A 23966-nucleotide genomic window follows, 5' to 3' on the forward strand; every position below is an offset into this window, starting at 1 on the left:
CAATGGCGCGATCTCGGCTCACCGCAACCTCCGCCTCCTGGATTCAGGCAATTCTCCTGCCTCGGCCTCCTGAGTAGCTGGGATTACAGGTACGCGCCACCATGCCCAGCTAATTTTTTGTATTTTTAGAAGAGACGGGGTTTCACCATGTTGACCAGGATGGTCTCGATCTCTCGACCTCGTGATCCACCCGCCTCGGCCTCCCAAAGTGCTGGGATTACAGGCTTGAGCCACCGCGCCCGGCCAAGAAATCTTTTTTTTAAAGTTAGGAGTGAGGAAATCCTTCCAGATCATCAAAGGAATTTCTCAAGGAGTAACAATTGCATTGTCTTACATGGTGGGAGCTCAGACACATTAAGGAGTCATATGAGTGATAAGTCTTGGCCAAATACGTTTCCCTGTGTTATCAAAACCTGTCAGCAAAAATTTCACTTGGCTACTGCTGCTATTACATCAATTTGGATTTTAGTATTAAGATTTAGCGGGCCGGGCGCGGTGGCTCAGGCCTGTAATTCCAGCACCGTGGGAGGCCAAGGCGGGCGGATCACAAGGTCGAGAGATCGAGACCATCCTGGCCAACATGGTGAAACCCCGTCTCTACTAAAAATACAAAAAAGTTAGCTGGGCATGTTGGCGCGCGCCTGTAGTCCTAGCTGTTTGGGAGGCCGAGGCAGGAGAACTGCTTGAAGCCAGGAGGCGGAGGTGGCAGGGAGCCGAGGTCGCGCCACTGCACTCCAGCCTGGCGCCTGGTGACGGAGTGAAACTGCCTCAAAAAAAGGAAAAAAAACCTTTGCTCAAAATATTAAAATGATATCCTTTATTGTCTCTGAAAGCAGTAGCTATAGGCAGAATGCTGTCTTTCTTTTGAGACAGAGTCTTGCTCCGTTGCCAGGCTGGAGCACAATGGTACAGTCTTCGCTCACTGCAACCTCCGCCTCCCGGGTTCAAGCGATTCTTCCGCCTCAGCCTCCCAAGTAGCTGGGACTACAGGCGCATGCCAAACGCCCGGCTAATTTTTGTATTTTTAGTGGAGACGGGGTTTCACCATGTTGGCCAGGATGGTCTCCATCTCTTGACCTTGTGATCCACCCGCCTCAGCCTCCCAAAGTGCTGGGATTACAGGCGTGAGCCACTGCACCCGGCCCGCAGAATGCTGTCTTTCATCAATCCTCTAATGCTTCTCAATTGCTGAAGAATTTTTGGGGTGGGAAAAAATAAAAACCTTCCATACAGAAACTACAGTTTTTATCTTTAGTTTTGTCTCAGATGTAAGAGAGCAGTCTAACTCCAAATTCAACAGCTTCAAATCCTTTCTGGAATCGGGTAGGATTTTAAAAAACAAAACATCTGGACGTGGTGGCTCACACCTGTAATCCCAGCACTTTGGGAGGCTGAGGTGGGTGAATCATCTGAGATCAGGAGTTCAAGACCAGCCTGGCCAACATGGTGAAACCCCATCTCTACTAAAATACAAAAATTAGCTGGGCGTGGTGGCGTGCTCCTGTAATCCCAGCTACTCAGGAGGCTGAGACAGGAGAATCACTTGAACCTGGGAGGCAGAGGTTGCAGTGAGCCAAGATTGTGCCACTGCACTCCAGCCTGGTTGACAGAGTGACTCTATCTCAAAAAAACCCAAAAAACAAAAAGCAAACAAACAAACCCCAATACCCCAAATGTCTTCCAACTTCCTGTGGTGCACTGTTAACTATTACTACTACTACTAGGGTCAGAATCCAGTATAAAATTAATCCCAAAGAGGTTTCTTCATTATCTTTGATACAACTGCCTAAGAGGAGAGTATCTACTCATGTTTAGGATACAATCAGAAATGACACATGGAGTATGAACAGCTTTAATACATGCATATATTTAATAATGAAACAATTCATCAACAGCAAAAAGAAAGTAGAAAAATTCATGAGACCTCAGAGCTGTGGAAGAGAATGGGACATCAAGCAAGAAAGATATATATAGCAACTGACCCAGAAGGCTGCATGATGAGTGAAGCAAAGGCAAATTTGGCTAAGATAGTATTAAATGCTCTGAAAAGAGAACAGCTGGATAGGCACTCACTTATCTGACTGCTTGGTAGCAGGCAGCCTTACTGTATGCTGCATGGCATGGAGGCAAAGAGACAAGGAAAGGTGGGAGAGGTGGGAGAGGGGAAGGAAAAGAACAGTATAGAACCCCAGGGTAAACAAATGGGAGGGGCAGAATTACAAAGAGATGACTCTAAAGTCTTTTGTTTCCTATAAAGTGCAAAATAAACCTTAAGTTTTTAAGTATGTCAGTCAAATTCAATGAACACATAATGAGTAGCACTAGGTACAGGAATGGTGGAGGGAGTGATTTATAGAAATAAAGGAATGACACAGATCCTGCTCTCAAGGAGCTTACAACTAACATGGAAAGAAAAGATTCCACACAAAAACAATTGCAAAACATATTTACATAGCAACATACATAAAAATAAATATACATATAAATATACATATGAATAACCAACATATGAAAACTAAGGGATATTGTGTTAATAATTGCTTCAAAGTCCCTAAGTCTGTTACAAAAGAAAAAATTTTTGAACTTTTAAGTATGTAGTTAGTGGAGAGTAGGGCATGTGCAAAGGTATGAAACTAGGAGTAAATATGTCACGTTCAGTAAGTAGATTAGCTTGATTGGAGTAGAAAGTCTAGGTCTATTTAAGAAGTGAGTTTGATGAAACAATAGAAGTCTGTCTGGTAAAAGACACTATAATGTTAGATCTGGTCCCTAAAATAAAATGAACAGGGAACAAATGTTTTCTTTAGGTAATAAGTGGTCACCTGTCCCTGACCAACTCCACTGCTTTCAAAAGTTTTGAAGTTACACTAAGAGATAGAAGCTAACAATAGGATAGTAGAGAAGTACTCAGTGTTCTTGTCCAAGTAGAAGGAACCACCTTCTACAAGAATTCTTAGGAAGTGGCAAGTAGACCCCCAAAGGCAAGGAATTTAAAAACTCAATGAAATTCCTAGGCAGAGGATCTATCATCCAAAGGCCAACCAGATCCTGGTAACTGTAAGTGTTCAAGCAGAATGTCCCTGACCCTAATTCTTAGTGGGGAGTGGATTGTATATGCTTATGAAATAATTTATTTTTTAACTATTGTGATAACCAGCTTTGATCCTAACATTTTAGAAATTAGTACAGGAGGATAAGAAGAGCCCTAATCTATAGGGAATGCTCATGTCCCAGAAGGAGGACAGGTCAGTAAGGGCCCAAGTCCTCCCCTGGTCTTTAGGAGGAAAGGCAAAACATCACACCTTAAAAGAGGTTCCTCTCAGCCAAAGCAAGAAAGACCTCTTTCATTAAGCCTATTGATCTGAAGCTATTCCAGAAAGGAAAAAAAGAGTTCGAGCCAGATGTTCAGCAGCAGCCAGAGTTGGACCCTATGTCACGAGAGTTCCGCTGGGAGGCACTGGGTCCCACTGATGTTGAAATTGACTGTTGGGGCCCAATCTTGATGCCATTGGCCTGTAAAAGAAAAGAGGCAATAGTTCCCACCTCAGTGTTAAAGTAAATGAGAGAGAGGAGGGGGCTATTTCTGCTTGTATCCCAGGGTAGAAAAGAAAAAAGGGGAGAAAGGAGAAATCATTAATTATATCTTCTAAAAGCAGGTTTGACCTCAACAAGTAACCATGTGCCCTAGCCAGAGTACTTTGGAACAATAGTCTATGACAGTAAGAATAAGATGACGGCCGGGCGCGGTGGCTCAAGCCTGTAATCCCAGCACTTTGGGAGGCCGAGGCGGGTGGATCACAAGGTCGAGAGATCGAGACCAACCTGGTCAACATGGTGAAACCCCGTCTCTACTAAAAATACAAAAAATTAGCTGGGCATGGTGGCGCGTGCCTATAATCCCAGCTACTCAGGAGGCTGAGGCAGGAGAATATCCTGAACCCAGGAGGCGGAGGTTGCGGTGAGCCGAGATCGCGCCATTGCACTCCAGCCTGGGTAACAAGAGCGAAACTCCATCTCAAAAAAAAAAAAAAAAAAAAAAAAAAAAAAAAAAAAAAAGAATAAGATGACTACCTGTGGTCTAAATAACGTAGTTGACTAGAAGTGGCTTTTCTGTATTTTTTTTTCCTTGAAGAAACGAGGTCTCGCTATGTGGCCTAGGCTACAGTGCAGTGGCTATTCATAGTTATGATTGTCGTGCACTATTGCCTCAAACTTCTGGCCTCAAATGATCCTGCCTCAGCCTCCCAAGGAGCTGAGACTACAGGTATGCCACTGCACCCCTGTGCTCATTAAAAAAAATTTTTTTTTGAGATGGAGTTTCACTCTTTCACCCAGGCTGGGGTGCAGTGGCGTGATTTTGGCTCACTGCAACCTCTGCCTCCTGGGTTCAAGCAGCTCTCCTGCCTCAACCTCCTGAGTAGCTGTGATTACAGGCATGTGCCATCACGCTCGACTAATTTTCGTATTTTTAGTAGAGACAGTTTTACCATGTTGGTCAGGCTGGTCTCGAACTACTGACCTCGTGATCTGCCCGCTTCAGCCTCCCAAAGTGCTGGGATTATTGGTGTGAGCCACCATGCCTGGCTAATTTTTTAATTTTTTTTTTGTAGAGACAGGGGTCTCTCTTTGTTGCCCAGGCTGGTCTAAAACTCCTGGCTCGGAGCAATCTTCCCAGCTCAGCCTCTCAAAGTGCTAGGATTATAAGAATGAGCCACCACACCTGGCCCCTGTGCTCATTTTTAAGGTACACTATTACACTTTAATGTCATAGCTATGTGCAGAATTAGGGTGTGATTAGGTAAGAGTGGAGGAGGCAAAAAGCAGAAGTAGCATATGATTCTTTTCGTTTTGTTCCAGAAGTTGCTTTATAGAAATGACTCTTCTAAGCAACTATGAATTATACCTCCCTTATGCACTAGAATAGTAAAAAACTAAGGTTGAGAAGAAAATTTTCCATATTGTATAAGTCTTTTAGATCATGAATAGTCTCTTTCAGCATCCTGGGTGTCAGACGAGGAAAACAGAAAATGATGGCAGGTCTCTGTGTACTTACATTAAAAATTAAAAGAAAAAGTTCGGCAGAGCTTTTAAATAGTATAATGATGGAGGGGGAACATAAGGATTCCATTCTAGGGAACCTCTAGTCCTATTCAGAACAAACCAAAGTTAACTGCCAGCACTTCTACTCTTTCTTACCTCATTGTGGACATCAAATAAACCCTGCTGGATCTTCCTATATATTTCTTTGGCTGTGTTAATGAAAGCCTGAAAGAGACATAAATCATAACTTCAGTTTCAAGTTCAGGTAGAGAAATTAAGGAAACAGAATATTAATTATTATTCATAATTGAATTTCTAAAGTGAATTAGGAACCAGTAGAAAGCAGTAAAAAATACAAGTCAGCCAGGCATGGTGGCTCACACTTATAATTCCAGCACTTTGGGAGAACGAGGTGGGCAGACCACTTGAGGTCAGGAGTTCAAGACCAGCCTGGCCAACATGGTGAAACCCCGTCTCTGTTAAAAATAGTGGCACATGCCTGTAATCCCAGTTACTTGGGAGGTGGAGGCACAAAAATCACTTGAACCCAGGAGGGGCAGGTTCCAGTGAGCTGAGATCGTGCCACTGTACTCCAGCCTGGGTGACGGAACAAGACACAGTCTCAAGAAAATGCGCAAACAAGAAGAAGGTCTCCCAAAAGCCATGAAGAGTAGTTAAAAATAAACAAAAGGGATTATGTAACATTCTGGTACTGACCCAAGATGTTCCTAGGTTGGTACCTTCCACAAATAAAACAAACATGCTCTATTCTCCACTAGTTACTGAAGACACCATCAACAGCAGGCCTAGGAATGACTACAGTAGAATCCATTAGACATTCCAACCAGAGTGATTTAGTGATTTACTAGTAACAAGTGTGGTGTCTAATCTTGCCAACTAATATCACCCAAAGCAAAAGTAAAACCTTGGAAATCAAGGTAAAAGAAAATTGGATGATTCCTTTTTTTTTTTTTTTTTTTTTTTTGAGACAGAGTTTCGCTCTTGTTACCCAGGCTGGAGTGCAATGGCGCGATCTCGGCTCACCGCAACCTCCGCCTCCTGGGTTCAGGCAATTCTCCTGCCTCAGCCTCCTAAGTAGCTGGGATTACAGGCACGCGCCACCACGCCCAGCTAGTTTTTTGTATTTTTAGTAGAGACGGGGTTTCACCATGTTGACCACGATGGTCTCGATCTCTTGACCTCATGATCCACCCGCCTCGGCCTCCCAAAGTGCTGGGATTACAGGCTTGAGCCACCACGCCCGGCCCCAAATGATTCCTTTATAAGGAATGACAGATGTGGTCACTATGACCACAAGACTTCCTTTCTTTACCTATTTCTTATAGGAGAAGAGAATTCTGAATAAAACGACAAAGATAATCGTGTAATCTCTTTTTTTTTTTTTTTTTTTTTTTTTTTTTTGAGACGGAGTTTCATTCCGTTACCCAGCCTATTACCCAGGCTGGAGTGCAATGGCGTGATCTTGGCTCACCACAACCTCCGCCTCCTGGGTTCAGGCAATTCTCCTGCCTCAGCCTCCTGAGTAGCTGGGATTACAGGCACGTGCCACCAAGCCCAGCTAATGTTTTATATTTTTAGTAGAGACGGGGTTTCACCGTGTTGACCAGGATGGTCTCGATCTCTTGACCTCGTGATCCACCCACCTCGGCCTCCTAAAGTGCTGGGATTACAGGCTTGAGCCACCGCGCCCGGCAATCTTGTAATCTCTAAAGAGCTTTCCCCACTGTTTTCCAAATAGTACCTCTTCAACATTGCAGGCTGTTTTGGCTGAAGTTTCCATGAATATAAGTCCATGCTCCCTAGCAAAGGCCTCTCCTTCTTCTCTCTTCACATCCCTGCGGGACTCTAGGTCACTGCAAGAGATTAATTCAGGAGAAAACTAAGAAAAGAACCAAGTGAAAGAGGAAACTCTGTTTCTAAAAGAAACTCATCATGGTTTCAACGGTTAGTTATTCCATAAAGAACGTAGACCCTACAAGATACTCTCATATAGAGTTACTGATTTCTGTAGCCCCTTGGAAAATATTCTTCATATTTAGGACAGCTGCCTCATAGTTAAAAGATAATACCTCACTCTATTACAGAGAAAAAAGCTTATCAAGGGTTAGGCTAGTCCCCAGAGTTACACAAAGCTTATGCCCTACTGTTTTTTTTTTTTTTTTTTTTTTTGAGACAGAGTTTCACTCTTGTTACCCAGGCTGGAGTGCAATGGCACGATCTTGGCTCACCGCAACCTCTGCCTCCTGGGTTCCAGCAGTTCTCCTGCCTCAGCCTCCTGAGTAGCTGGGATTACAGGCACGTGCCACCATGACCAGCTAATTGTTTTGTATTTTTAGTAGAGACGGGGTTTCACCATGTTGACCAGGATGGTCTCTATCTCTCGACCTCGTGATCCACCCGCCTTGGCCTCCCAAAGTGCTGGGATTACAGGCGTGAGCCACCGCGCCCGGCCTACTGTTTGTTTTTCTAATGGGATCAAAGAAAGCAAAGTATAGATGATGAAAGGAAAACTTGGCAGGGCACAGTGGCTCACGCTTTTAATCTGAGCACTTTCGGAGGCCAAGGTGGGCAGATCATGAGGTCAGGAGTTTGGGACCAGCCTGGACAACACAGTGAAACCCTGTCTCTATTAAAAACACAAAAATTAGCCAGGTGTGGTGGCAGGCGCCTGTAATCCCAGCTACTCAGGAGGCTGAGGCAGGAGAATGTCTTGAACCCAAGAGATTCCTTGAACCCAAAGTTGCAGTGAGCCAAGATTGTGCCACTGCACTCCAGCCTAGGTGACGGAACTAGACTCTGTCTCAATAAAAAGAAAGCAAGGAAAACTCAGCCAGGTGTGGTAGCTCAAGCCTGTAATCTCAGATTTTTGGGCTGGGCACAGTGGCTCACACCTGTAATCTCAGCACTTTGGGAGGCCGAGGCGGGCGGCTCACCTGAGGTCAGGAGTTCAAGACCAGCCTGGCCAACATGATGAAACCCTGTCTTTTTTTTTTTTTGAGACGGAGTTTCGCTCTTGTTACTCAGGCTGGAGTGCAATGGCGCAATCTCGGCTCACTGCAACCTCCACCTCCTGGGTTCAGGCAATTCTCCTGCCTCAGCCTCCTGAGTAGCTGGGATCACAGGCACGCGCCACCATGCCCAGCTAATTTTTTGTATTTTTAGTAGAAACGGGGTTTCACCATGTTGACCAGGATGGTCTCGATCTCTTGACCTCGTGATCCATCCGCCTCGGCCTCCCAAAGTGCTGGGATTACAGGCATGAGCCACTGTGCCTGGCTGAAACCCCGTCTTTAAAAAAATTAAAATCCCAGAATTTTGGGAGGCCGAGGAGGACAGATCACAAGATCAGGAGTTCAAGACCAGCCTGATCAACTTGGTGAAAACCCGTCTCTACTAAAGATACAAAAATGAGCCAGGTGTGGTGGCATGCACCTGTAATCTCCGCTACTTGGGAGGCTGAGGGTAGGAGAATTGCTTGAACCCAGGAGGCAAAGGTTGCAGTGACCCGAGATCATGCCACTGCACTCCAGCCTGGGTGACAGAGCAAGACTCTGTCTCAAAAAAAAAACAAAGAACAAAAACAAAAAACAAAAAACAAAACAAAAGAAAAACTCTAGTTACTAGAAAGTAGAAAAGTCATAAGATGTCTCATCCAGCAGTGATAAGCATCTTCCTTTTTTTTTTTACACAAGAGTTTCACTCCTATTGCCCAGGCTAGAGTGCAGTGGCATGATCTTGGCTCACTCCCACCTCCGCCTCCCAGGTTCAAGTGATTTTCCTGTTTCAGCCTCCGGAGTAGCAGTGAGCCACTGTGCCCAGTCACATCTTCCTTTTTACTAGAATCAAGACACAAGAAAAGAATGAAGCAGGAATAAGGAAAATGCAGTTGTCTTAATTCTCAGTAGTTTTACCAGTGCATAGAAAAGCAGCTTGCCACCAGGGAATTCAGAGAAAGTGACATTATAAAATCAGGTGATATGGCCAGGTGTGGTGGCTCATGCCTGTAATCCCAGCACTTTGGGAGGCTGAGGTACGCGGATCATGAGGTCAGGAGTTTGAGACCAGCATGGCCAGTATGGTGAAATCTGTTCTCTACAAAAAATATAAAAATTAGCCAGGCATGGTGGTGTGCACCTGCAATCCCAGCTACCTGGGAGGCTGAGGCAGGAGAATCGCTTGAATCCAGGAGGTGGAGGTTGAAGTGACCCGAGACCACGCCACTGCACTCCAGCCTGGGCAACAGAGTGAGACTCCGTCTCAAAAAAAAAAAAAAAATTAGGTGATATGGGGGAAAAAAGATAGAGCTAAGGACTGAGAAAGGGAATAAAGGCCGGGCGTGGTGGCTCAAGCCTGTAATCCCAGCACTTTGGGAGGCTGAGGCGGGTGGATCACGAGGTCAAGAGATCGAGACCATCCTGGTCAACATGGTGAAACCCCGTCTCTACTAAAAAGATACAAAAAATTAGCTGGGCATGGTGGCACGTGCCTGTAATCCCAGCTACTCAGGAGGCTGAGGCAGGAGAATTTCCTGAAGCCAGGAGGCGGAGGTTGCGGTGAGCCGAGATCGCGCCATTGCACTCCAGCCTGGGTAACAAGAGCGAAACTCCGTCTCAAAAAAAAATAAATTAATTAAAAAAATAAATAAATGAAAGAAAGGGAATAAAAACAGCATCAAAAGACCTTATGAAAAACATGATAAAAGGCTGAAGAGTTGGGTGTGGTGGCTCATGCCTGTAATCCCAGCACTGCCAGAGACTGAGGCAGGAGGATCACTGGAGCCCAGGAGTTTAAGACCAGCCTGCACAATACAGTGAGACCCTGCCTTTACAAAAAATTTAAAAATCAGCAGAGCGGCCGGGCGCGGTGGCTCAAGCCTGTAATCCCAGCACTTTGGGAGGCCAAGGCGGGTGGATCACGAGGTCAAGAGATCGAGATCATCCTGGTCAACATGGTGAAACCCCGTCTCTACTAAAAATACAAAAATTAGCTGGGCATGGTGGCGCACGCCTGTAGTCCCAGCTACTAGGGAGGCTGAGGCAGGAGAACTGCTTGAATCCAGGAGGCGGAGGTTGCGGTGAGCCGAGATCGCGCCATTGCACTCCAGCCTGGGTAACAAGAGCCAAACTCCGTCTCAAAAAAAAAAAAAAAAAAAAAAATCAGCAGAGCATGGTGACAGACGCCTGTAGTCCCAGGTACTTAAGAGGGTGAGGTGAGAGGATCTCTTGAGCCCTGGAAGCAGAGGTTGCAGTGAGCTGAGCATGTCACTGTACTCCAGCCTGGGCAACAACAGCGTGATACCTTGTCTCAAAAACAACAACAACAACAACAACAACAACAACAAATCAAAAACAAACAAACAGACAAAAAACCCTGAAGAATAAGGCAAGGTTGGGCTGTTTGTGATTTTTATTTTTCAATTTGAAAATTTTTATTTGGAAGGTTTCCAGTTTTTCAACTCCTTGAAAAAAAAGTGTAAGACTATTAAAGAACAACAAATCAACAATATTTTAATTTATTATACATCAGCTGTGTGAAGACCGGGGAAGAACTATCTAAATGCCAACCCTCCCAAATTTGTACCTCTAGCCCAGATGCTCCACTAAGCACCAGATTTATACATTTGTGAATTCTTCATTTCCACACAGATACATAAAATGCCCTTCAAACTTAGCACATCGAAATGGAACTTATTTTCCCCCAACCTGTGTTTGCTCCAGGCTTCTGTATCTCAGTAAATGGCATAAGCCAAAAACCAAAGTGTTATTGATACCCTTTCCTCCCTACTCCAAATATCAAATCCATCCCAAAGTAAAGTACTTCCAAAATGTACCTTAAAATCATCCTTTTCACTATCTTCCCAGGGTTACTTTCTAGACCAAGCCACCATTCTTTCTCACCTGGACAATTGCAGCTAGGATCCTACTTCGGCCCTTGTTCCCCTCCAGAGTGATCTTTTAAAATCTGATCAAGCCACTTCTCTACTTACAACTTTAAAATGCTTCTAATGTATTTATTTATTATTATTTTTTAATACCCCATCTCCCAAACTTCAATTTCCATGTATTTAGAATAAAATCCAAAACCCTTGCTCAAGCCTGTAAGAGGATGAAATCTGGTCCCTACTTTTCCAACCTCATCTTGCACTATTCCCTCTTGATCGAGTCCAACCCTACTAGGTTTCTTTCCATAACGGTGTCAAGTTTCTTCCAAGTTCAAGGCATTCATATGTTTGTTCCCCCTAAGTAATACCCTTTAAAAAAATCTTTGCCCAGCAAGTTCCTGCCCATCCTTCAGATTCCAGTTTAATATCACTCCTAATCAAAAGTAGATCCCGTTACTCTTTCATAGCACTCCTTTTTTCCTCCAATGCATTTATCACAATTTAAAATTTGATACAAATAATTTTATATTTAACATCTATGCCCCCATTAGACTGTAAGCTCCATGAGAGCAAGGGCATGACTTTTTCCCACCTTGCAAACTCAGAGTCTGGCACAGTAGTTTTCAATAAATTGATTGATCCAATAAAAATAATTAGCCTAGGCTGAGCATGGTGACTCATGCCTATAATCCCAACACTTTAGAGGCCAAGGTGGGCAGATCATGAGGTCAGGAGATCGAGACCATCCTGGCTAACATGCTGAAATCCTATCTCTACTAAAAATACTAAAAATTAGCTAGGGTGTGGTGGTGTGCACCAGTAGTCCCAGCTACCCAGGAGGCTGAGGCAGGAGAATCACTTGAACCCGGGAGAGGTGGAGGTTACAGTGAGCCGAGATCGTGCCACTGCACTCCAGCCTGGGCAACAGAGCGAGACTCCGTCTGAAAACAAAAACAAATAAACAAAAATTAGCCTGTGGCCACAGTTCTCAAATAATGCAGTCTGTGCATTACTACAAACTCACAAGGGTGCCATGGGATACTTTAAACTTCTGAGGAAAACACAGCAACACTCAACAGAAGGATACTATACGAATTACAAACTTAAGATAGTTTGCTGTGTCAGCATCAGGTTATGATAAAATCTGTTCAATATCTTCATATCTCTGAGAAGCTGTTTTTGGCAGTTGCTGTTACAAAAAAGTAAGCAGTACACAAAAATCAGTATGGAATGGAAATCAGAGTAGCAGTGTGCAATTGTGATTCCATGGTTTGAGAAGCCACACAGTGCCCAACAGACACACACAGGTCTTTAGCAGGTAACTGTTGCTATTTAAGAATGAAATACAAATATTTTTTCTTTTTTTTATACAGGGTCTCACTCCTATTGCTGAGGTAGGAGTGAAGTGTACAATTACGGCTTCATTGCAGCCTCAACCTCACAGGCCCAAGTGATCCTCCCACCTCACTTTTAAATTTTTTTGTAGAAACAAGGTCTTACTATGTTGCCCAGACTGGTCTTGAACTTCTGGGCTCCAGCAATCTGCCCAGTGCTAGGATTACAGGCACATGCCACTGCACCTGGCCTTTTTCATTTTCAAATAGTTACTACGTAGTTATAAAAAATACTCATGTTGTTTGGAAATAACTATTTAATAAAACTATTAGGTATTTCTTTTGTCCTATGGGTGTCAAGAACAATTTACTGAGAATAACAAGTGTTGTTAAGGATGTGGAGAAACTGGAATCCTTGTGTCCTGCTGGTAAGAATGTAAAATGAAATAGCTGCTATGGAAAATGGCAGTTCCTCAGAAAATAAAAGACAGAATTGCCATATGATCCAGAAATCCCACTTCTGGGCATATACCCAAAAGAATTCAGAGCCGGGGCTTGAACAGATCCATGTTCATAGCAGCATTATTCACAATAGCCAAAGGATGGCAGCAACCCAAGTATCCATGGACAGATGGATAAACAAAATATGGTATATGCATACAATGAATATTACTCATCCTTAAAAAGGAAGGAAATTCTGACACATGCTATAATATGGATAAACCTTGAAGACATTATGCTAAGTGAAATAAGCCAGTCACAAAAGCACAAATATTACAAGTCCATTTATATGAGGTATCAATAGCAGTCAAATTCATAGAGAAAAACAGGTTGAGTGCGGTGGCTCACACCTCTAATCTTAGCATTTTGGGAGGCCGAGGTGGGTGGATCACCTGAGGTCGGGAGCTCAAGACCAGTCTGAGCAACATGGAGAAACCCCATCTCAACTAAAAATACAAAATTAGTGCGCCGGGCGCGGTGGCTCAAGCCTGTAATCCCAGCACTTTGGGAGGCCGAGGCGGGTGGATCACGAGGTCAAGAGATCGAGACCATCGTGGTCAACATGGTGAAACCCCGTCTCTACCAAAAATACAAAAAATTAGCTGGGCATAGTGGTGCGTGCCTGTAATCCCAGCTACTCAGGAGGCTGAGGCAGGAGAATTGCCTGACCCCAGGAGGTGGAGGTTGCGGTGAGCCGAGATCGCGCCATTGCACTCCAGCCTGGGTAACAAGGGCGAAACTCCGTCTCAAAAAAAAAAAAAAAAAAAAAAAAAAAAATTAGCCAGGTGTGGTGGTGCATGCCTGTAATCCCAGCTACTTGGGAGGCTGAGGCAGGAGAATCACTTGAACCCGGGAGGCAAGAGGTTGTGGTGAGCTCAGAGCATGCCATTGCACTCCAGCCTGGCCAACAAGAGTAAAACTTCCATCTCAAAAAAAAAAAAAAAAAAAAAACAAAGCAACCAAGAAAGTAGAATGATGGTTGTCAGGGACTAGGGGATGAAGGGAATAAGGGAGGAAAGATGGGGAGTTAGTACTGAATGGGTAGAGTTTGAGAAGATGAAAAAGTTCTGGTGAGGGATAGTGATTGTTGCAGAACAATGAATATTCTTAATACTACAGAACTGTACACTTAAAAATAGTTAAGATGGTAAATTTTTTTTTTTTTTTTTTTTTTTTTTTTTTTTTTTTTTGAGACAGGGTTTCGCTCTTGTTACCCAGGCTGGAGTGCAATGGCGCGATCTCGGCTCACCGCAACCTCCGCCTCCTGGGTTCAGGCAATTCTCCTGCCTCAGCCTCCTGAGTAGCTGGGATTACAGGCACGCGCCACCATGTCCAGCTAATTTTTTGCACCTTTAGTAGAGACGGGGTTTCACCATGTTGACCAGGATGGTCTCGATCTCTTGACCTTGTGATCCACCCGCCTCGGCCTCCCAAAGTGCTGGGATTACAGGCTTGAGCCACCGCGCCCGGCTAAGATGGTAAATTTTATGTCATATATATTTGATCACAATAAAACTTTTTTTTTTTTGAGATCGAGTCTCGCTCTGTTGCCCAGGCCGGAATGCAGTGGCGCGATCTAGGCTCACTGCAAACTCTACCTCCTGGGTTCAAGCAATTCTCCTGCCTCAGGCTCCCGAGTAGCTGAGATTACAGGCAACTGCCACCATGTCCAGCTAATTTTTGTATTTTTAGCAGAGGCAGGGTTTCACCATGTTGGTCAGGCTGGTCTCCCAAAGTGCTGGGATTACAGGTGTGAGCCACCGTGCCTGGCCAACATTTTTTTAATGAAACACTATAACCACCATAAACTGAGAAAGTTTGGGACTCAGGATATCAACATCCATAGAGTACCTAGATGAGTCCTGTTAACTATTATTCACATGGATACAATTTTACCTCTTATTCCCAATGAGCATGATAACCATGTTGGAACTAGAGTGCTGCCGGGCATCCTCTAACCATGAGGTCAGGTGATTGAAGGTTTCACGCCTACAGCAGAAAAATTTAGAATATGCGTCAGACACACATTTCAAAAGGCCAAAACAACTCCAAGTGTATAGGAAAAGAGGAGAAGCCATATGTGTAAAGAAAAATATTAGAGAGGCCATTCCTAGTTAACATCCTTGACAGAATCAGTAGATAGAGAAAAAAAAAAACTTTAGAGAATGTAGGGAAGAATCTCCCTCCCATGCACCACGTCTGGCTCACCTTGTAATGTCGTACACCAGCAGTGCTCCAGCTGCTCCCCTGTAGTAGGAACGGGTGATAGAACGGAAGGATTCTTGCCCAGCCTTTCCCACCAACATGGCAACAAAAAATCCCAACAAAACTAGGTTATTTCTGCAGAACTGACTTGATCACATGCCACCCTAATACAAAGAACTTAACTAAAAAAGGAACTTCTATTAAGAAAAGAGAATTAGGGAAAGAAAACATGCCTGCCCGAGAAGAAGCCTAGGGGGAAAATCAGTATTTTTCTATGGGAATGCATTGATATTTTAGGCAAGTCACTCTTCCTAAGAGACTGTCCATCAGATTACTGGATGTTTAGCATCCCTGGATCCCCATCACTAAATACCCATGGCACCCCACAGTCAGCATGATAAAGAGATTTGCATATGTTTTCCAGTATCCTCATGAAAGAACAACTGGAAATAGGACTCGAAACTGAGCGTATGTCATTTTTTCAATCCCAAATATGATGTTGAACCCATCACATTTGGTCTAATAGAAGTTTCATTCCAATGAATCAGTGTAAAAATTAGATTAAAAGCACTTAAACTGAGTATCTTCTAACTGACCTTTAGTGTTCCACTGATACTGTAAGACTACCTAGATGTCTCTTTCTGGGCTCCTGTCATAGGAAACAGGAATAAGGAACAGAGAAAGAAGCCCAGGGCCCAGAAAAGAGCTTTCCTAGAAAAATCCAAATGTTCACACTCTAATCTCATTTCCAGTTGGACAAAGATATTAAGTTCTATCTAAAACTGAGTTATTTATGACCCCATAATACTGGGTCCTTTTGCTTTCTTGATGGAATAGTTCTTTTTTTTTCCTTTATGGAAAACAAAAACATCTTTTAAATTATATGAATACCCTCTACATTGACTCTATCCTATTAAGAAAGTTTTCACATTCTTGAAATAATTCATCCTTATATCCCTACATAAAAGAAGGTAAGACTATGATTTATATTTTACAAGTGGGAGAATCATGATTGAGGACATGGGAAGATGAACAGCTTTCTCATAGTATAATACCACTAATAGTGGTAATACTAATTATAACACTGTAATAGTACTATAAATTGTTTTTTGGCATATACAATGTGTTAAGAAATATGAGACAATTAATATATTATTTTATTCACTTCTCTTAGCAACCCTGGGGCAGATATTATTATTCCTCCCATCTTTTGTTTTTTGTTTTTGTTTTTTAATTTTTTTGAGATGGAGTCTAGCACTATTGCCTAGGCTGGAGTGTAGTGGTGCAATCTTGGTTCACTGCAACCTCTGCCTCCCAGGTTCAAGCAATTCTCCTTGCCTCAGCCTCCCAAGAGGCTGAGATTATAGGTGCCCACCACCATGCCTGGCTAATTTTTAGTAGAGATGGAGTTTCACTATGTTAGCCAGGCTGGTCTCAAACTCCTGGACCTTGTGATCTACCTGCCTCGGCCTCCCAAAGTGCTGGAATTACAGGTGAACCACCATGCCCAGACTATTATCCCCTTTTAAAAATGGGAAAAATGAGTCTCACGCAAGTTTAATAAGTGGTCCAAAATCATAAAGCTTATTAAGTGCTAGAGCCATAATTTAAACTTAGGTCCTTAGTACTTCCTAGGACAAAAGCTTGTCCTCTTAGTCACTATATCATATAACCTAAATTGAGGTTTGTAGGTGAGAAGAGAATTTCAGTATACAAACTCTAAAGTTACTTTTTCAACAACAGAAGAATCTCTTCCTACAAAAACCATAGAAACATGTCAGTGAGTTGCATAGCTGTTAGTGGATCAGAATCCAAAAATAAAAAATAATTCTAAAGTCCTTTGTCATAATACCAATAACATTTTAAGATTAAAAAAATACTTAAAGTTTTATATTACTCCCTAATGTCTTACATTTGGCCTTGTTTTCCTTTTAGCGCTTACTTTTTCTCCTCTCCTGCTATGGTTGAAAGCCTCCCTCTACTTCCCTCACAGCCCTCCAAGAAATAAAAGGAAATGTTTGAGGGAGGCCCACATGATGGTTCAATCACATGGCAGCATTTAACTTTAGCAGGTGAAAATGCTATCAGTGGGTCACGAGAAAACCTTTTAAAATCCAATCACTTGGCTGGGCGCGGTGGCTCAAGCCTGTAATCCCAGCATTTTGGGAGTCCGAGGCGGGTGGATCATGAGGTCAAGAGATCAAGACCATCCTGGTCAACATGGTGAAACCCTGTTTCTACTAAAAATACAAAAAAATTAGCTGGGCATGGTGGCGCGTGCCTGTGATCCCAGCTGCTCAGGCGGCTGAGGCAGGAGAATTGCCTGAACCCAGGAGGTGGAGGTTGCGGTGAGCCGAGATCACGCCATTGCACTCCAGCCTGGGTAACAAGAGGGAAACTCCGTCTCAAAAAAAAAAAAAAAAAAAAAAAAAAAATCCAATCACTCTACTTCATCTCAATCTAGTTCATGAACCAAAGTTTGTGAACTAGTAAGCTAGAAAGAGTGAGCAGTTCAACTTGGGCTTCTCTGAATCAGTCTCAGGCATCCTTGTCCATCCCCAGTAAAATAATCTGAAGCAGCAGGCCGGGCACTGTGGCTCATGCCTACTATCCCAGCACTCTGGGAGGCCAAGGTGGGCAGATCACTTGAGTTCAGGAGTTCGAGACCAGCCTAGGCAACACACTGAAACCTTGTCTCTACAAAAAATTAGCTAGGTGTGATTGGTGCACACCTATAGTCCCAGTCACTTGTCGGGGCTGAGGTGGGAGGATGGCTTGAGCCGCGGAGGTTGATGGTGCAGTGAGTGGAGATTGTGCCACTGCACTCCAGCTTGGGTGGACAGCGAGACCCTATCTCAAAAAAAAAAAAAAATGCAGCAGCAAAGAAGGTTTGATGAGAGAATTAATAGCTTTCTAATCTCTCCCAAGTGCAAGCATCATACTATACTGCTTAAGATATACCGTTTGAAGTATCAACTCCTAGAAAGTCAGATACACTATTTTCCTAATGCATTCCTTCCAATGAAGGGTTGTTCAGGGGGAAAAAATTTTTTTAATGCATTCCAAAGTAAAATTAATTTGATATTTGATCAGTATTTTATATTAATTACAGTACAATATCTACCTCTTCTTTAGCATTATTTAGGAATACGTATACATACACACATACATATATAAAATATTTTTTAAAATATCCTCCTCTAAATCCATATAAATGCCCGAATAAAGACAACAAAAACCTTTGGACAACCTGATCTCTTTAAAATACCTATAATGGTAATCCTCCCTTAACCTTTTCATATAGGATGGCTTTGGAATTAAGTGAGAGAATGGGTCAATAAGGTGGGAAGCTAAGATGGGTAAACAATGGGCAGGAAATCAGGGTTGACAAGGGAGACATGAACAAGCTTACCCAAAAGGCGGCAGACTAGATGGACACAATGTTATAGGTATAAATCTTTTAAAATTTTCAAAATAGCCGGGCGCGGTGGCTCAAGCCTGTAATCCCAGCACTTTGGGAGGCCAAGGCGGGTGGATCACGAGGTCAAGAGATCGAGACCATCCTGGTCAACATGGTGAAACCCCGTCTCTACTAAAAATACAAAAAAATTAGCTGGGCATGGTGGCGTGTGCCTGTAATCCCAGCTACTCAGGAGCCTGAGGCAGGAGAACTGCCTGAACCCAGGAGGCGGAGGTTGCGGTGAGCCGAGATCGCGCCATTGCACTCCAGCCTGGGTAACAAGAGTGAAACTCCGTCTCAAAAAAAAAAAAAAAAAAAAATCAAAATAAATAGAAAACCACAGTATTCTAAAACTGGTTCCTTTTTATGATTTAGCAAATATTAATATCAAAACAATTTTAAGAGGAAAGAGAAAAGAACTAGGCCAGTTGGGTGAACATGTAGTACTTAAGGATTCTGTCCAAAGTAGTGGCTCTCAACTTTCTTTTATTGTTTTTCTTTTCATGCTCTCTCTCAGCAGAATCAAGCTCCCAACTTTCTTACTTTCATTTTCCATCCATGTCTCATATGAGCAATTAAAAGAGAAGGAAAGAAAAAAACCCATTGCCGTGACCATACTACTAAATGGCACTTACTGGGTTTTTTTCCTGGCATCAAAACATTCCATTTTGGCCAGGCACCAAGCTTCATTCCTGTAATCCCAACACTTTGGGAGGCTGAGGAGGGTGGATCGCTTGAGTCCAGGAGTTCAAGACCAGCCTGGAAAACATGCTGAAACCCCCATCTCTACAAAAATTCCCTAGTTGGGGTGGAGAGAGTGGGGAATGTATCTATAGATACAGCTAGCTAGCCAGATAGACACAGACAGACTTAAGCTTCAACTACTTTTTTTTTTGAGACGGAGTTTCGCTCTTGTTACCCAGGCTGGAGTGCAATGGCACGATCTCGGCTCACAGCAACCTCTGCCTCCTGGGTTCAGGCAATTCTCCTGCCTCAGCCTCCTGAGTAGCTGGGATTACAGGCATGAGCCGCCATGCCCAGCTAATTTTTTGTATTTTTAGTAGAGACGGGGTTTCACCATGTTGACCAGGATGGTCTCAATCTCTTGACCTCGTGATCCACCCACCTCTGCCTCCCAAGCCTGGGATTACAGGCTTGAGCCACCGTGCCCAGCCCTCAACTACTTTTAAGACAAACACTTGGGTGTGGTGGAGTGCTGGGGAGAGAAGAAAGAAGGGAAAGAGAGAAAATGAAAAAATAATTTGTGCACTGATGGTAGATATAATGGCTTTAACTCTCAGTTCAGAGAAGAAACAGAATCACATAGTAAGAAGTAGGCAAAAAAATTAAGAGATTTTAGTTGAATATTACAAACTATTTGCTAGCTCCCTTTATCTAGAACGAAGACTAAGGTATTATTTTACTTAGGGGGAAAAAGGTACAAATCAAGTGAGATAATACACATGAAAGCAATTTATCTGGATAGGGCAAAATTACACTAAGCCAAGCTAAATTTTGGCATTACCACATGTATCAAATTTGAAAATATGTACAAGCTTTTGACAGAATTTCCATTTCTGGGAAGACAGTCCACAAACATTCTCAAACATTTGCATAAAGATTTTAGGAAATAAGAATGTTCAGGCCAGGCTCAGTGGCTTACACCTGTAATCCCAGCACTTTGAGTGGCCGAGGTGGGTGGATCACCTGAGGTCAGGAGTTTGATACTAGCCTGGCTAACATGTCAAAACCCCGTCTCTAATAAAAATAAAAAAGAAATTAGGCAGGTGTGGTGGTGGACGCCTGTAATCCCAGCTACTTGGGAAACTAAGGCTGGAGAATCACTTGAACCCAGGAGGTAGAGGTTGCAGTGAGCCAAGATCACACCATGGTATTCCAGCCTAGGGGACAAGAGGAAAACTTTTTCTTAAAAAAAAAAAAGAATATTCAATGAAATTTTACAGCGGGGCATGGTGGCTCACGCCTGTAATCCCAGCACTTTGGGAGGCCGAGGCAGGTGGATCACAAGGTCTAGAGATTGAGCCCACCCTGGCCAACATGGTAAAACCCCGTCGCTACTAAAGATACAAAAATTAGCTGGGCGTGATGGTACATGCCTGTAATCCCAGGTACTTGGGAGGCTGATCATGCCTGTAATCCCAGCTACTTGGGAGGCTGAGGCAGGAGAATCGTTTGAACTTGGGAGACAGAGGTTGAAGTGAGCCTAGATCGTGCCACTGTACTCCAGCCTGAGGGCAGAGCAAGACTCCATCTCAAAAAAATTAAAATAAAAATAAAAATTTTACAATAATGAAAAATTGGAAAACAACCCAAATTTCCATCAATGGGAGGATAGTTAAGTAAATTATGCTACTGACATTCCATGACTATGCAGTGGTTAAAAGGAATGAAGTAGATCGATGTGTATTGATATGGCAAGGTCTCCACAACATAGAGATTGTTTAATATACACTCCAAGTCACACAACTACGTCTACTCTGTCACAATTCTATACATATAAACACTAATAAAAACAAAACTATTACCATATATTTCATTGTGTTTATATTTATGTATCTAAATGCATAGAAAAAGTCTGAAAGCATACACATGGTATCATCAGTAATGATTCCCCTGCAAAAGTAGCAACCAAGAAGGGGAGGGAGAAAGGGTTTATGTATAAAAAGGGGACATTTACTTTCTATTCTATATACTTATATTGTTTGATTTTATTTTTACTAGAATAGATTAATACATTACTTGGATAGTTTACAAGACAAAGATACAGCATTCAGAATTTGTAACTGTTACGGAATCAAAAGCTTCTCTTTGATTTCACCTTTCCCCTACTTCATCCCCACCATTAGTCCCACCCTTAACCACCCTTTTGTTTGTATCAGCTTTTCTTGTTATACTTGGATGTTGGTCAGAGACTAAATTATTTTGTACTCTCACCGTATCCCAGATCTGCAGTTTGATTTGTTTTCCATCAATGTTGACCATACGAGCTCCAAACTCCACACCTGTCAGTAAAGACAGAGAGAAAGAATGTGATGCTCATGAACAGCAGTCATGTGGAGTGGGAGGTTCCTGCTTTTCCTCTATGTGTTATAACCCAGCCTTTGTCTGAACTCAGCCACTAATCCCATTATTGCTGCCTATTTGCTCCAATTAATTTTGTGTTTCTTAAGGTTCTTCATTTCCCTTCTAGAACTTAAAAAATTGTGCTCTAATGGCCTCAGGAATATCCCAAAAAGCAGACATAGGAAAATAAAACGAATTAAGAAGTCAAATTTTAAAAGGTGAATAATTTTTTAGCAATGTTAGTTAATGCTTAAATTTGATTAGGTAACATTTAGTTTTGTAGTGTTTCCAAAGAACTCCTAAAAATTCTGGAAATATTTCCTGACAATTTCTCAGTCACTCTCTGGTCTCTGTTTAAAACAATATTTATTTTTTTGCAATTCCAGGTTTTTTTTTTTTAAGAAAGCCTAAGAGTGCCAGGCGCGGTGGCTCAAGCCTGTAATCCCAGCACTTTGGGAGGCCAAGGCGGGTGGATCACAAGGTCAAGCAATCAAGACCATCCTGGTCAACATGGTGAAACCCCGTCTCTACTAAAAATACAAAAAATTAGCTGGGCATGGTGGCGCGTGCCTGTAATCCCAGCTACTCAGGAGGCTGAGGCAGGAGAATTGCCTGAACCCAGGAGGCGGAGGTTGAGGTGAGCCGAGATCGCGCCACTGCACACTCCAGCCTGGGTAACAAGAGCGAAACTCCGTCTCAAAAAAAAAAAAAAGAAAGAAAGAAAGAAAGCCTAAGAAATAGGTTTTCAAAAACAATACTTTTTTTTTTTTTTTGAGATGGAGTCTTGCTCTGTCACCAATGCTGGAGTGCAGTAACACAATCTCAGCTCACTGTAGCCTCTGCCTCCCGGAATCAAGTGATTCTCCTGCCTTAGCCTCCCAAGTAGCTAGGATTACAGGCATGCACCACAATGCCCAGCTAATTTTTTTTAACAATACATTTTATATCTCCAATAATTTCGAGAGGCACAATTAAGCATTGTTGCCTTGTTAAGCATGTATCATTGGCCCTATCACAAAGTGAGAATTCGCTCAATATTCTCTTTAAAATACTTTTCGGTTGATACTGCCCTCTAAATCCTTTTATGAACCCATCAATTATTTGACTCTAGATAAATTCGTTAGGAACAGTGGTAGCTTCAGATTTCCATACCGGTGGGACTTGGGAGTCGAAATATGCTAAGTGTGGGGATGTAGGGGTTTTATTTAGGAACGCCATTATTTGCATGGCAAGACAGCTAGTTTTGTGTATTTTGTTGATTTGGACTGGGCTTATGAAGATAACGGAGAGGGGGTAGTTAAAAGCCCCTTCAGGTCATGCCTTATCACAAATGTGTGGGAAATGTTAATATTTTCCAGGATTACCAGTGCGTTTGAGGAACTCTAACAGAGTCTTCTATTTAAAAGGAGAGGTTTTAGTTTTATTTGCCTTTTAATTCTAAAGCACGGATGACTCTTCAATTTGCTTCTTCACCAATATAAAAAATGTCCATGTATTGGTGTTTACTTTTTAAAAGTAAGGTTAGTATTAATTTACTGCAAAGCACAGATAAATTTATGAATAGCAGTTACTCTTTCGTGGGACTTTCCATAAACATACAAATTGTATTTGAAAAAAATTCTATGATAACGGGTCTATTCCTCACACTTTAAAAAGTTACCTTTCAACTATATACTCTCCCTTACACTACTCCCCACGTGTCAACGTTTGATTAGTCACTTCATTAACATAACTTTGGACTAGTTTAAAGCAGTGAGGGGTAACTTTTTCGAACACTGAAGGCTGCTAACTTTCCACTTTAGCAATTTAGATTTTATCATCTGTTCTGGAACAAGTGGATGCACTTACCTATTGTGAGGTCGTGAACAGGCTGGAACCGCTTATCTGTAAACTGCAGGAGGAGACATGACTTCCCCACACCTGAAAGAGAAAGAAGCACGCTCTGGGAGTCACGCAACCCTGCAACACCTTCCAGTCTGGACTTCCCAGACCAGGGAAGGGGGCTCCCCGAGCCCCGCCCCTTGCCGCCCCGAACCGCCCAGCCCACTAAGTGAGCCCCGCCCCCGCCACCCAATTAGAGAGCTTCAGATTCCCGCCCCAGCCTTGAAGGCGAACCACCTGCGGGTTACCTGTGTCTCCGATGATGATGTACTTGAAGAGATAAGCATAAGTCATGGTCTCGATTCCTCTGGGTTCCGGGTCCGCCCGAAATCTACAGCCACTTACCTCCGACCTCTCTAGCCACTCAATCCACCGATCTCCTTTTTGTCCCCCCCTCCCCCACTCTCAGGCTCCTCTAGCCCAGATCACGTCTCTATTGCTCTCCCCAGAAATCCTCCTTAGGTCAGGAGTACCCAAAGCCACCTCCAGGGACGCCTCTAGCACTTCTACGTGCCATTATCCCACCAAGCTCCAGGGGGCGACAACCCAGCGCCTGACT

The 23966-nt window shown here is 43.0% G+C and overlaps 1 protein-coding gene across 1 annotated transcript; it reads right to left on the bottom strand.

Annotated features, from left to right (window-relative positions):
* Positions 1-1841: 1841 nt before the first annotated feature.
* On the bottom strand, positions 1842-23819 carry RAB2B (RAB2B, member RAS oncogene family). The gene is made up of 8 exons (XM_039469421.2): positions 23656-23819; positions 23375-23446; positions 21398-21465; positions 14986-15068; positions 14674-14766; positions 6803-6914; positions 5197-5265; positions 1842-3513 (listed from the first exon to the last, which is right to left on the bottom strand). Exons 1-8 carry the CDS (start codon positions 23699-23701, stop codon positions 3406-3408), a joined length of 651 nt encoding a protein of 216 aa, XP_039325355.1. The 5' UTR covers positions 23702-23819; the 3' UTR covers positions 1842-3405.
* Positions 23820-23966: the final 147 nt, after the last annotated feature.

Source organism: Saimiri boliviensis, chromosome 2, assembly GCF_048565385.1.
Source record: "Saimiri boliviensis isolate mSaiBol1 chromosome 2, mSaiBol1.pri, whole genome shotgun sequence".
NCBI lineage: Eukaryota > Metazoa > Chordata > Mammalia > Primates > Cebidae > Saimiri > Saimiri boliviensis.